The following is a 14,572-nucleotide window of genomic DNA, read 5'->3' as shown; positions in this document are numbered from 1 at the left end:
TTTCCAGGTAGACGGGTTGTTTTCCCAAAGTCCTCGAGACAAGTGTGTGTCCCCCACCACGTGCCTTGTGGGTCCCCAGGGAGCCAGAAAACCTACAGCGGGGACACCGCAAGACAGATAGGACTCAGAGTCGTGTGGGAATCCACACTCAGTCGGGTTCTCAGGGGCGCCCCCGTCGTATAAAGTGGGGGAACACGGCGAGGTCACAAGCTCAGCTAAACCCAGGATGGCAGACAGGACAAAGTGGGCGATGCTGTTCCCAAGGCAGGTGCCGTCTGCTGCCCCCTGGAGGACGGGAGCTGCTCCTACAGTGTCACACCCCTGCCGGCTTGAAACACCAAGCGTGCTTCATTTTCCAAGCTGCTTGGAGGAAATCAAGGTTCGTTCTCAAGAGCTGTGTCCCCCCAGAGTCTCCGAATCCTGAGCACTCAGACCTGCGTGTGGAACAGAGCAGCACCTGCTTGACCTGCGTCCCCGTCCAGGGGACAAGCGGATACCCCAGAGGCCCGTGGAACGAGAGGCAGGGTCCCCCGGGCCTTCCACCCGCCTGCACTCCCCAGACAACGGCTACGAGCATCTCCCCGGGCCGAGTGGCTTTTTCGTGCTTACAGACAGCCGTTTTCCAAGCCACTTGGCTCCTACATGTGAGTCAGCCAGTTAATCTGCTGCTCGGCTGAAGAAATAGCTCTGTGTTGGTTTGTCGTGCAGTTTCGGGGGCTTTCAGAGACCATGTGGGCCACACATAAGGCGTGCCTATGCACCGGCTTAGAATTTCTCTTCACGGGACTTTCTCCTTACGTGACTCCTCCGTGTTTCTGTACAGACCTAGCCTTTGTAGCGATAAACTAGCCGTAAAGATTTACAAAGCCTCATAATCTTGGTGTGGTTTTCATTTTTAAAAAGGCAGACTCTAGTTATTCAAAAAGGAAGAAATTTGGCTAGAAAAGGAACTTCGGCTACTTTTGGGAAATCCGTAGAAAGAAGAAAGCAGGGATGAGGGCCACGTGTATGGCGCATCAACTTACTTCAGGACCCACGATCACCATGTAAACGTTAGGCTCTTCTCGGTGCCATTCTTGGGAAGAAAAAGAGAAAAAAAATAACGTTAATGGTTTTATGTCACAGCTGAAAACATTATTAAGTTTAACATTAAGTTCGTGATAATATGAGTTATTTCATACTATTTGGCTCTCGTTCCTACAGTCAAATTATATGTAAAATAAAACCCTGGATTGTGAGTAACTTGTTCTGCACGTGTTCCACAAAGCGAGCAAACATTTCTAATACATTTTAACTTGATAAATGAGCGATGCCTTGCAATACGAGTCATACAGGATGTGCAATGTCACATGATCACAGCTGAGCCAATGGTTCTCTCTCTCTTTCTCTGCAGGATTGTGGGTGATTATCTCCCACACTCGGTCTCAGGCTGTGGTGTCTGGCAGAAATCAGTGATTTTTCAGAATGTTAGAAGGTGCCCACAATGGGCACTGGTGTATTTTCTGTCACTTCCAAAGCACCTGTGGACAGTCCTTTGCTTTTCCATCTAAGACTGAGCTTAGGAATACTTTGCTTCATTCCAGGTCAGGCTGCCTGCGGATATAGACCCGTTCCTCTGCCACCTTATTGCCAGTTACATTAAATACAGAATATGACAAGAGTTTATTAATAAAGTCAACATCCGTGTGAGCATATATAATGGCCCCCATGCAGAAAAAGGTTCCATGGAGCCAGTAGATAGCAGTGGTTCCGTTAGTGATTGTGAAAGTCGTCCTACACAATAACCCTCCACTCTCTTGTCACCCTCACACCAGCCACGAAGGTTTTCAAAAGTAAGTTCAGGTTAATTTGTTTATTTTTCTCTATGCTTTGTATTTTCTTTATTATTTTGTGTTATATTACAGTATTGTAATCATTTTTATATGAATATGTTTGGGTTGTGTAACGAATCATCTGAGTGTCCATTATTTCTTATGGGGAAATTTGCTTTGATAGACAAGTGCTTCGGATTACAAGCATGTTTCTGGAACGAATTATGCTTGCAAACCAAGCCTTTCCTGTATTTGAAATGTAAATGTTGGATACCTTATGCTTTTATGTAAAATGCTCCCTTTTGGAACGTTACGCACTGTCCAGATCTCCCACCGACTGGACCACCAGGAGTGATCACTGAGCAAACCAGCATGGAATTTGGGATGCACCAAAGCATTTAACTCAAGCTATGCAACAAAAGTCCAAATGCATCGTACAAACTGACGTGTGTAAAATATTTTTGGATTCATTTACATTATTTTTGCAATTATTCACTATTTTTGTTATTTCCTCAGACGCCAAGGGCACCGGAGGTCACTATGCAGCATGGTTCCTTTTCTGGTTGTTTCAGAGTAACCATCGAGAAGCCGTTCTGCTCGTGTGGAAACACAGAGACAGCAAAACTCAAAACCCTAAAGACGGAAACGCAAAGGCCAGACCCCCAAACAGAGCTCCATAAACCAGATGTACCTGAGAACGCGTCCACCAGATAGAGAGGGTCCTTCACTTGTCTCAGCCCACACACCAGGAGGAAGATGTGTAAATTATCAGCACTTTGGTTAATCCCTGCAACAGAGGAGTTGAGATGTTTTCAGAGAAGAGAGGGCAGCTTGATACCATGGGGGTAGAGCTCAGAAGCCACGGGGCCCTGACCTCTAACCTTCACACAACATGGCAGGGAATAGTTTGTCCTGGTGGGAAAGCTGAGCAGAGCTCAGCCCAGTAAACACAACTCCTCTGTGCAGTGAGAAGGGGTAATTATTACAGAAATGTGGCCCTGGAAAATATCTGGAGACAATGCCAGTAAGATGCGGTTTTGTATAGTCATATGCTCTCGGGTCCACACATGTACACATAGGTTCCCACACTGAACGCGGATGTGCCCACAAATCCAAAATATAAAGGGGTTAGGTCTCAGCGTGGCCCCTCTCCTGGAGAGCCGAAACCCGCTTCTTCACCCCTCTGCTCTGGGCTGGCTTGGTGACAGCATCGACCAGCAGAGCCCAGGGGAAGGACAGGGAGTGACTTCCTTCCGAGTCACAGCCGTGGGAGGCGCGTGCATCAGTCTCGCTTGCCCACTGGAGCATCACTACCTTCCGATCTGGCCTCCTCGATAACGAGGCTCTGCGGCCAGACGCCTCACCACCCCCGCTCGGGGAGGCCACACGCAGGACTGGTGGGCCTCAGCCCACTGCAAAGGGAGGATGAGCCCAGCCACAGGCAGGTGAAGCCGGCAGGTGCCGCTCCCCGGGCCTGGGCCGAGCGGCCAGCCGCTCCGTCGTGAGAGACCAGCCGGTTTCTGAAGCCCCTTAATGTTGAGGTGCGTTGATGTGGGGCTGCAGGTAAGTGACTCAGTAGAAATTACCCGTATAATTAGTGCAAGCTGACCTATGACTTCATCATTTCCACACATATGACTGGACGTAAAATCACGAGGTTGGGGGGGTTCTCATTCATGCATTTCATTTCCCCCATGACTTAATACAAAAAGTTTCAGTTACTCTGTGCTTTTGCAGACCTTGGACTGTAATATAATCGGGGTGACTGTGAGAAGACACAGTGATGCCACCTTCACACAATCACAAACGCTGGAGAATCACAACACTCGTGTGTGACCAAGTCTCAGAAAACTCTCTACTGAGAGGCTAAGGTTGGGATGTACCTCTGAGAAAACCCTTCAAAATACATCACAGTCTTTAAAGTAACTGTTGACAATTGCATTGACGTATGTTGCATTTGTAAAATATTTCCCCAATATCCTGAGTACCCTGAGACTAAGCTTAGAAATACAAAGCTTAGGGGCACCTGGGTGGCTCAGTAGGTTAAGCGTCTGACGTTGGCTCAGATCATGTTCTCATGGTCTGTGAGTTCAAGCCCCACATTGGGCTCTGCATTGACAGCTCAGAGCCCGGAGCCTGCTTCGAATTCTCTGTCTCCCTCTCTCTCTGCCCCACCCCCACTCATGCTCTGTCTCTGAAAAATGAATAAACCTTAAAAAATTAAAAAAAAATACAAAGTTTAGTATTTGTTTGACCAAAAGTTGAAGCTAGAAGCTATGTGCAGAATCTGAATTCAAGAGTGGAGGGGTTTGAGGCCAGGACACAAGCTCTTCCCTTGACAAATACCTTTAAGGACAGGAAGGTCAGGTGTGAGAAAGATAAATCACATCACTAGGCCAGAACCTCTATGAACACTGAAGCCAGAGAGTGAACGTGTGGTGAGGACAAAAATGACAAGTGCCTTCATGGAAATTATTTATTAATTACAACAGAAAGGTAACAGCTGTACAAGGAGAAACTCAGGGGACACCCACTTAACTAGGGGAGGAAGACTTAGCCCAGGGCACAAGGTATGTGCGCGCGCGCGCACACACACACACACACACACACACACACACAAACATGCACTCAGTTTATATTTTTAAAAAATCCCCAGTGAGGGAGAAACTGATGTGATGTATCTCCACATGTGGCCCACTGGGCAGGGCACGACATCACGGGCATCATCATCATGATGTACGTGGAATATCTATTCAATTACAGGATAAGAAGAAGGAGAAGAAAAAGAAAAGAAGGAGGGGGGGAGGAGGAGGAGGGGGAGAGAAGGAGGAGGAGGAGGTGGGAGGAGGGGGAGGAAGAGGAGGAGGAGGAGGAGGAGGAGGAGGAGGAGGAGAGAAGACAGAAGGAGCATGGAGTGCCCACATGGGGGAAATCAGAGAACCTGTGTTACTGAACCGAGGAAAGGAACAATGCCGAAGCAAACACGGCAAGATGGCGTCCAGAGACGGCAGCCAAAGCGGCAGTATTCTAAGGACTTATGTGACGTCTTGGTAAAAAGACTCCACTCTCTTCTGTATTTTTGCGGTGCGGCAAGCACAGATGTGAAAACCTGCTGTGTTCCTCTGTTTGGATGTGACACACGTTAGCTACCCGGAACAGCAGGCTCGGGAGATGTGCTCACCTTCTGCTCAGAGGTCCCACCTGCCCCCAACCCCAGATGCCTGGGGAGCCGACCTTGAGGGAGAGCAAAGCACGGTTTACAACATTGATCTTCAAAATGTTCCACGACTTATGGTAAGATATACGTACCGTACTGAGACCTCATACACATGATACAGCTTGTATACGCACACAGTTCCAAACAATATTAGCCTTATTACATACAAGGAACTCTGATGGAAGTATTCCTTTCATCTCATTTCGAGTTTTAAATGTGCTGGCCCCCAACTCGCTCACTGATTTTGAGGGCCCCGACCCACCAGACCCTGGAGGGACACAGTGCTAACCTAACATTCTCTTGCCTCTCTCCTCATCTCCTTCCCGGGTTGAGATTAAATGTCATGAGACTTTAGGAAACAAAGTTAGCCAACGGCAGGACAAAGGACTAAATGCTCTGCTTTATTCTAGGACTTCCAAGATTTTTAAAAATAAAATGCAGACGCAGCTTTTGGGTTTGAACAGCTTCTGTGCACTTCTCACACACAACGGTAGCATTGTCAAAGACATAAAGATAACAGCTGGAAAATCATGATCAAACAAGCATGTGCCGAAGCAGCACACAGAAGCACAGACTCCCCTTGTGTCCTTGGCCGGGGTTACGGGCACGTACGGTGGCCATTCTTAGATTTCAAAACAGAACTAAAAGAAATTGGCCCGTGGACATCTGGAGGTGATGCAGACGCCTCGGCAACGTTTTAGTGGATTTCATTTCTTCCTTTTAACTCCACACTTAGTTTTCTTCCCTTTGTTTTTCTATGAGCAACCACGTTTACCGTGACTCAAGGTCTGAACTCATCCCTCACAAATGCACGATTTATACGTCCGTCCTTCCGATGTTACCATTTCCTGGAGAGTGGTATTTTTGTCTCCAAAACAGAGTGAGTCGCTCTCGCGGTCTGGCACTGTATGGGCCCCAGCAGGCTAGGTGCCAGTCCCACTGCCCAGCCCCCCGGTGATTCGTCAGATGACTCCACGACACAAACCCAGTCCGCAGTGAGCCACGTTCTCTGCTGTCTTCTGTGTATTTTTCTCATGGGTTATTATAAGGAGAAAAGAATCCAAGAACTTCAGTCGAGTGCATTAGACATGGTGAATGTTAGCTGAAAAATCTGATTTGGAGGCTGTGGATATATCGCGGGATCTGGTAACGTGAATTCTCCATATGAAACACAGGAAAATAGAAGTATAGTTTACAAAAGGAGAGAGGCAGAAAATGAAATAAACAAATTAACAATAGAAATTGAGTAAAACGGGAAACAGAACACTGGGAAGGTACGGTCAAATTTAAGGTTTCATAGTTTCGGGGTTTGATGACCAACAAAGAATCACTAACTTTCGATGTGTCGGTCATTGCCATCGAGAAGCAAGAATCATCCATCACTGAACCATAGCAATGTTTAAGTTGTACCTGCAAATGCACAAACTCCGAGGTAACCAACCTGAGGTCTGTGCTTTTATTTCCTGATCAGGATAACTATTGTAAATATCATGTGAAAAAATTCTACTTTAGTCTTTTTTTTTTTACATTTATTTATTTTTAAATTTTTTTTTCCAACGTTTTTATTTATTTTTGGGACAGAGAGAGACAGAGCATGAACGGGGGAGGGGCAGAGAGAGAGGGAGACACAGAATCGGAAACAGGCTCCAGGCTCTGAGCCATCAGCCCAGAGCCTGACGCGGGGCTCGAACTCACGGACCGCGAGATCGTGACCTGGCTGAAGTCGGACGCCCAACCGACTGCGCCACCCAGGCGCCTCTACATTTATTTATTTTTAATAGAGAGAGACAGAGCACAAGTGGGGGAGGGGCAGAGAGAGAAGGAGACACAGAATCCGAAGCAGGCTCCAGGCTCTGAGCCATCAGCACAGAGCCCGACGCGGGGTTCAAACTCACAAACTAGGAGATCATGACCCGAGCCTAAGTCGGACGCTTAACCGACTGAGCCACCCAGGTGCCCTTCTACTTTAGTCTTTATTTTTTCCTAGTCGATCTGTTGGAAAATGGAATCTGGTTAGCATAAAAGCAATGTTTTAGACTCAAAAGATTCAGTAATTTGAAACTTAGGACTTGGAGAGAGAACTGAGTATTTTTGGCAAAACCTGTGTCATACCGTGAGGAAGGATGCGTCATCAAATCGACATCAGATACTGAGGAAACAGACCCTACACTTTGGTGACTAATCGAGTACCCCCCTGTGGGTCTGGGCTGCTAACCAAGGCCCTTCCCCACCCCCTCCCCTTGATCGCAAGGTTACACAGTTCACAAGGATTCTGAGGGTGAGTATTTGATCACCAGCAGTCTGTGTCCAATTCACCGTCTCTTCTGTCTTTGCTGTCTGAAGCTCAAAGCAGAAGTGACAGATCACCATCACGGGCTGTGGAGGCCAGGGTACGATCGAGGATGGGTGGGGAAGGCAGTCTCTCTCCAGAGTCACCTGCGACAAAGGTAAACGGCTCCACAAATGAGATTGGACGCCTGGTCACCAAACCCGGAGACACCGATGAATTCCGCATCCATCCTTGCGCCAAGATCCGACAGAGCCGGCTACCACGACCCCAGTGAGCTCGCCTCTGCCGTGTATCCTGGACACAGTTACAGCGTGTAGTCGTCCACGTCGAGACGGAGCCGCCAAGCGGGTCTCTGCGGGAAGGGCCGTCTTGAGGCGTCTTGAATGTCTCCCGGCTGTTCCGTTAATCACTCGACAGGAAGACCGGTGAAACGATGAGCCATGAGACTCTGGGCTTGATGAGAAATCTCTCCCCCGTTGGGAATTATGACTCTTAGGCACACCACAACGGGCGTCCCGTGAGATATGGACGATGAAGTCACTGCACAAGAGGCGATTTCAAATGGGCGCACCGGTTCTGACTAATGGCCCACACCTGCTGGTGTGACAGAGCAGCGGGACAGCGAGGGTTCACTCGCGAGGCAGAGGACGGCCCTGCTGCTGGCCCTGAGGTTGATGGATGCACTTCAAAAACCGTTTCTAATAAAATGCTTGGAAATGTTCTTCTTCCAAGGGAACCTGACTCTGACGTTCGGTGTGGGGGGGGGGGGGGGGGGGCTTTTGTCTGCTGTGCTTGGAGTGAAAACCAGCTACACAGATGCTGGCTGCGGACGGGGCCTGGAGTCTTGTCTTTTCAGCCTCTTCTCCGAAGTTACCAGCGGGCTTGCAACGTCAGCTCCCCACCTACAGTCCCCTCGCACCGTTGACTCTCGGGAGAAGCAGTTCAGGTTAAAACAGAGGTATTCCCAAACTTGACATTGCATTTGGTGAGTCCACTCAGCTGTTCCCACATCTTTAGCAGAGCTACCGGGTTGGTCAGACTATAGGGGAGTGATAGTCCCCAATAGTATACACTTAGGGGCCTCATCTGTGGACAGCAAACTCTCTACATTTAAAGATGTTGTGGGGCGCCTGGGTGGCGCAGTCGGTTAAGCGTCCGACTTCAGCCAGGTCACGATCTCGCGGTCCGTGAGTTCGAGCCCCGCGTCGGGCTCTGCGCCGACAGCTCGGAGCCCGGAGCCTGCTTCCGATTCTGTGTCTCCCTCTCTCTCTGCCCCTCCCCCGTTCATGCTCTGTCTCTCTCTGTCCCAAAAATAAATAAACGTTGAGAAAAAAAAAAATTAAAAAAAAAAAAAGATGTTGTGCGACAAAGTTTTGTTTCAACATTGTGACTGCAGTTGGATCATACCATATACAGAAGATACAAAGGCTAGACTGTTACTTCCACCGCGTGTAGGGAAAATGGCGCCCTCGCAGCGTGTAGGGAAAATGGCGCCCTCGCAGCATGGCTGACAGACATGCACATTGATGCTACCTTTCCAGGAGACGTTGCGCACAGGTATGAACGCTCTGATTAAGGGCATAACCTAACCCACAGCTTCTGTTTTTAGGTGTTCCAAAGACAACAACTTGGCAAATATATGAAGACTGAAATCCTAGCATCTCCGCCACTACATATCCAAAAGTTTAAGAAGGGACGGATCAAATAAGTTTACAGAATTCAAAATAACACTATAAAGGAATTGAAACTTGTGATGTAATTAGAATTAATAAGTCAGTGCATAAGATTTCAGAATATAACGTCGAAACTCAATTGTGTTTTTACGTATTAGCAACAAACAATTCAAAAGTAAAACTTAAAAAGCCTTTATAATAGCAACAAAGATAATAAAATCCCTAAGAATAATTTTTTTAAAAAAGGCATAAAGACCTGTACAAATCATTATGAAGATAAATGAGACTTAGATAAGAGGACAGATATATCATGTTCATAGATTTTAAGACAAATTATTTTTAAGATGTCAATTCTCCCTAACTTGATCTATAGATTTTATAGAGACTGACAAGGTGTATTAAGTATATATGGAAATGCAAAAAACCTAGGTTAGCCGACACAGAGCTGTCGACTCACACTACCTGATTTCTCGACATGCTATATAAACCAACAGCAGGAGACAACGTGATATCAGCATAAGGACAGACGTATATAGATCAACGGACACTGGTAGATGGAAAGCTGATTTTCAGCAAAGCATTTCGATGGAGAAAGAAAAACACTTTCAACGAATGAGACTAGAACCACTTTCAGAAAGAAATGAATTTCCTCCCTATCTCACACCACACATGAAAATTAACTTCAGGGGCACCTGGGTGGCTCCGTCGGTTGAGTGTCCGACTTTGTCTCAGGTCACCATCTCACGGCTCGTGAGTTCGAGCCCCGTGTCGGGCTCTGTGCTGACAGCTCAGAGCCTGGAGCCTGCTTCGGATTCTGTGTCTCCCTCTCTCTCTACCCCTAACCCACTCACAATGTGTCTCTGTCTCTCTCAAAAATAAATAAACATTTAAAAAATTTTAAAAAACAAAAACAACAACAAAAATTAACTTCAGATGGAAAGGCCTGGGTGGCTCAGTCCATTAAAAATTAATTTCAGATGGATTATGATCCTAATGAAAGAGCCAAAACACTAAAACACTTCCTCCTCTGGAGGAAAAGAAATAGGGGAAATAGCTCTGTGAACTGTGAACAGGCAAAGGTTTCTTAGGGCTCAAACAGTGCTAATTAACCATTAAATAAAAATGGGTGAACTAGGAGAAAATGAAAAGGTAAACCAGAGGAAATAGGAGAAAATATTCACATATATACATGTACCTTCTTTTTTTTTTAGTTTACTTATTTTGAAAAAGAGCACGTGAGCAGAGGAGGGGCAGAGAGAGAGAGAGAGAGAGAGAGAGAGAGAGAGAGAATCCCAAGCAGGCTTCATGCTGTTGGCATAGTGTTGGATGTGGGACTTGATCTCATGAACGGTGAGATCATGACCTGAGCCAAAATCAAGAGTCGGACACTTAACCCACTGAGCCACCCAGGTGCCCCCGTATATACATGTATCTAATAGATTTGAACCCAGAACAGATTAAAAAAATCCTCCTACAAACCCGTGCTTCCTCCTGCTCTCCCAAGGACGAGACCACTAATGACGTCTCCGGAAACGGAGAGAAGCCACGTTTGTCCTAATCCTGTCTGGCTCCCATTCCTGCTACCTCCTTCCCTTGTTCACCTAAAACCGTAGACTTCTTTGACCTGAGGAAGCCCCTTTCTTCGGGCCTCTTTTCCAAAGCCACGTGAGCATACCATGTACGCGACACCAGTGACAAGATGCACTCCAGTCAAACTCATGTAAGAAGATTCATCTCTCACCTGACTGGCGAAGAAAGGTGTTCCAGTTAAAGGCAGAGTTTGGTCCTGTCACGATTCCTGGGAAAGAGAAAGAAAGTCCATGATGATGAGAAGTAACCAGCTATTTTGTGCTGATGTTTACGTAATGGTCTCACGCGTGGTTCTTACAAAGAACTCAACGTTCTGAGTGCTTCGTGAACACCTGTTCATCCCTCCAGCATGGGAGCCCACGGGTCCCCAACTAGAAAAGGTGCACCCCCTCAACCTCACCATCTGTTACTGGGCGGGACAGTCGCCAGGTCATGGAAAACGCGAGTCCCTAAAAAATGCATGCAAGATATGGGCCTCTAAAACACAGCCCCCCTGTAGCAATTACCTCTTAATCTAAAATTCCTGATCTCAACCCTCTCCAAATCACACATCCTGCTACCTGTATCATCACCTCGGATGGATTTAAGTTTAACATTCTCTGAGTTGCACATCTTAAGATGTAGAAAATTCAGAGGCAACGCTTAACGGCTTATCTTGGTAACGGGGAAAATCTGACATTTTATGAAATGTAAGTTAAGTCATGTAACCCTGTCTGCAATGTACCTGTGAGACTGTCATCTGCCCTGAGCTATGCAGATTTACTCAGTTTTGTCCTACTTAATGAGCATGCACGCATGCCTGCCCTGGGCACAGGCGCCCACGCACTCCTGGAAACCCTTAAAGCCTCGCCAGGCAGACTGACCCCTCCGGTTTATCCGGCTGGAAACTAAGGTTCATGGAAACTAAGGTTCAGACGGTGTTCACAGCGACTCAGGGCGTAGGGGGTAGAGGCTGCGTCCAAACCCATGTGTGCTTCAAAGCCGTGTTTTCGTGGTGCACCCATGTGCTCCCCGGCTATAAATCAGGCCACGACGGAGGAACAGGGAGGTGTTAACCCCGCACCTGCCCTGACACTCACACGCCTTCTGTACATACTGAGTCACGGCATCTCTTTTTAAAGTGGGAGTTCCAAGAAAGGGTTTATTTGATAAGTGATTCTTCTGCTACAAATATCACCGAACCCCCTAGAGGATTTATACCGTGCGGCTGAGGTGGGATCTGGGGGCCCCGGGCCCCTCTGGGGCTCAGCACCTTGGAAAACTCCTCACGAAACTAGAACTCATGGCCTTGGCCGCAACACCTATGCTGACCTAAGCTTGCAGCTACACGTTCTTTGGAACCACTTCTTTCTGTAATTTCTGTCGTGTAAACAATAATACGGCGCTTTCAGGCGCCTGGGCGGCTCTGTGGGTTGAGCGTCTGACTCTTGATTTTGGCTCGCGTCACGATCTCACGGTATACGAGTTCGAGCCCCGTGTCGGGCTCTGTGCTGACAGTGTGGAGCCTGCTTGGGATCCTCTCCCTCTGCCCCTCCCCTGCTCTCTCTCCCTCTCTCTCTTAAAATAAATAAATAAACATTAGAAAAAAATAAGACAGTGGTTTCCTCACTGTGTTTAGGAGATGCTGAGAGCTTCCTGAAAGGCTGGGATTGGGTGAGGGCAGGAAGCGGGGGGTGCACTTCCCCTCATCCCAACTAAAAGAGACACACTCGGGTCTCCTGTTGTAAACACGCCATCGAGAGCACAGCGCACCGTGCTTCTGCTGGTGGAAAGTGTTAACTGAACTGCATTTTAAATGACCCTTTTATAATGCTCTCATGTCTGTCCTTCATCTTCGTGTAAGGAAATACCAAGCATACCCATTCTACTAATCATTATTAGGTAAGTCTAAGACACTGTATTCATCCGCAAACACTTCAGGGCAGGTCTCTGAATGGACTCATGTTTTAAAAATACGTACATTTTAAAATTCTTACCTTGACTCTGGACATAGATCTTACCCCTAGCATGCGGCTTTTGAAAAGAGAGGAGAGAGAAAACAGAGTAAATCGGATAGCCCGTTACAAGTGTCTTTTAGAAGTAAAAGGAAGGCCATTAAAAAAATCGCCTTGGAAAACATCACAAAGGATCATCCACACAGATGCTCACAGACTAGTTACTTTCTAAAAGCAGACTACCTTCTGCCTTTAATGGGGTTAGCCCATTAAAACACAGCATCTTTAAGGTCAGAAGCACAAAGAAAGAGGTCCCTTAAATTAGGCGCAGTGCGTTATCACAATTTTCCAGTTACGACGTTAGTAGAAAAGTTACTGAAGGTCAGACACAGAACAAGCCAGCGGCAGAGCCCGTGTGGTGTCTGTCTACCTTGTGCCCTAGCGGTTTGGGGACACATATCCTTGAATGGAAACAATACACTCCCCAACCCCCACCTGTGGAGAAGATAAGAGAAGGGGAGGAAAGGGAGAGAAGGGGGGAAGGGAGGGTCGTGAGGGGAGGGGAGAAGCACATCCAGTATGTTGAGAAACAGGAAAACAGGCACGGTGGGGGGGTGGGGGCAGATTCTTCAAGGCTCGGGAAGGACTGGTCTCCAGGACCCTGTAAGGACCCTCCCCGAGCGCCTCTCTGACTTGGACCAGGCGGCACTTTGCGTGACGGAGCACGTTTGTACCAAGATATAAACTTACTCCTCCTGGCAGTGTTTTCTGGTGGACCTTCAGAAAACTACTAGAGAGAAAAAGAATCCATTTCTTAAACTCATTTTGCATCGGTGGCTTAAATACTTTTAAAATCGAGTTTCGACACAAAGCGCGGAAGGCTGCGGGGTCACATAGGCGCCAATGGCTGTTTAGAACATGACGGGAAGGGAAGGTCTTTACCGGTTTGTCATGAGACCTACGCATCTCACCGGTGCATGAGGGGACCAGCCCAGCTCAGGAATGGTGTTCCCCCGCCTGCATGTGTGTGGATGGGTGCCGTCACCCCCAAGGTGACGTGGAGCCCATGCTGGTGCACGTGGGTGCGGACCCACTTCCACCCACACCCTCAATCAGTTCTAGGTTTGGAAAACTAGCCAACGCCGAAGCGGTCCCACCAAGGGGGCCAGTGGACAGGGAGAAGGGGGTGACCCTGCCTTCCACCCGGTGGATGGGAAGGGGGTAGGAGGCACAGCATCCCGCCGTCTCCAGGGAGCTGAATGCAACTCGGTACACAGACAAGAGACTTGGTGCTCTTTGCTTTGGTCCTGAGTGTTACGTTTTCTATCGAATCCTTAGAAGCACCCAAGACCTCAAAAGCCTGGACCATCCTCAATTCTCCATAAAGCAGGGAGGAACCCCCCTTTTAAAAAGCCCCTAAGCAGCGCCTGGGCGGCTCAGTTAGTTGAGTGTCCGGCTTCGGCTCAGGTCTTGATCTCACGGTTCGTGAGTTCGAGCCCCGCATCGGGCTCTGTGTTGACAGCTTGGAGCCTGGAGCCTGCTTCGGATTCTGTGTCTCCCTCTCTCTCTTTCTCCCCCTGCCCCCGACTCACACTCTGTCTCTCTCTGCCCCCCTCAAAAAATAAACATTAAAAAATTTTTAAAATAAAATGCCCTTAAAATAATAAACCATTAAAAAAAGTTTAAAAAATTCTCCTCCCTACCAGTTAAAAAAAAAAAAAAAGTTAACTTTAATGGAAAAAAAATGGCTACTAGCAACAATGTGAAATTAGAAATAGAAGTTCCGAGCCCTAAAATACTCCTTTTGTGTAATTATAATTTCACCGGAAGGCTGGAGAGACTTTTACTGGAGTATGGAGTTGCCTATGGGTGCCTTCGGCCAGCCCCAAGTCTAAAACCTTGGCTCGGAAAGCGAGGCTAACACACTGGCAAACACAGACCAGCCTGGCATTTGGACATTAACGTGAACACCAGCGTTTGACAAAAACAGATTCAATATAATTCTACATAGATTTGATTAATTGAGGGAAGGCAAAATAGGGTTTTTGCCTTGCCAC

General features: G+C 47.5%; 1 protein-coding gene across 9 annotated transcripts in view; it reads right to left on the bottom strand.

Moving 5' to 3' along the window:
* The window catches only part of GLT1D1 (glycosyltransferase 1 domain containing 1), a 91,799-nt gene that overhangs the window by 32,338 nt on the left and 44,889 nt on the right, over positions 1-14,572 (bottom strand). For 8 of the 9 annotated variants that reach the window (XR_003963951.1, XM_030292432.2, XM_030292433.1 and 5 more), the window contains 3 exons: positions 10,733-10,789; positions 2,503-2,598; positions 1,026-1,075 (listed from right to left, as the gene is read on the bottom strand). Coding sequence is in view for 8 of the 9 variants with exons in the window: in XM_030292432.2 (XP_030148292.1) it covers positions 1,026-1,075; positions 2,503-2,598; positions 10,733-10,789 (203 nt within the window). In the remaining variant the exon portion in view is untranslated. Of the gene's footprint in view, positions 1-1,025; positions 1,076-2,502; positions 2,599-10,732; positions 10,790-12,557; positions 12,595-14,572 lie in introns of all 9 variants that reach the window. The other variant, XM_030292431.1, reaches the window with a different exon arrangement.

This window comes from Lynx canadensis, chromosome D3, assembly GCF_007474595.2.
Source record: "Lynx canadensis isolate LIC74 chromosome D3, mLynCan4.pri.v2, whole genome shotgun sequence".
Taxonomy (NCBI): Eukaryota; Metazoa; Chordata; class Mammalia; order Carnivora; family Felidae; genus Lynx; species Lynx canadensis.
This window is presented reverse-complemented; position numbering and strand designations above follow the sequence as displayed.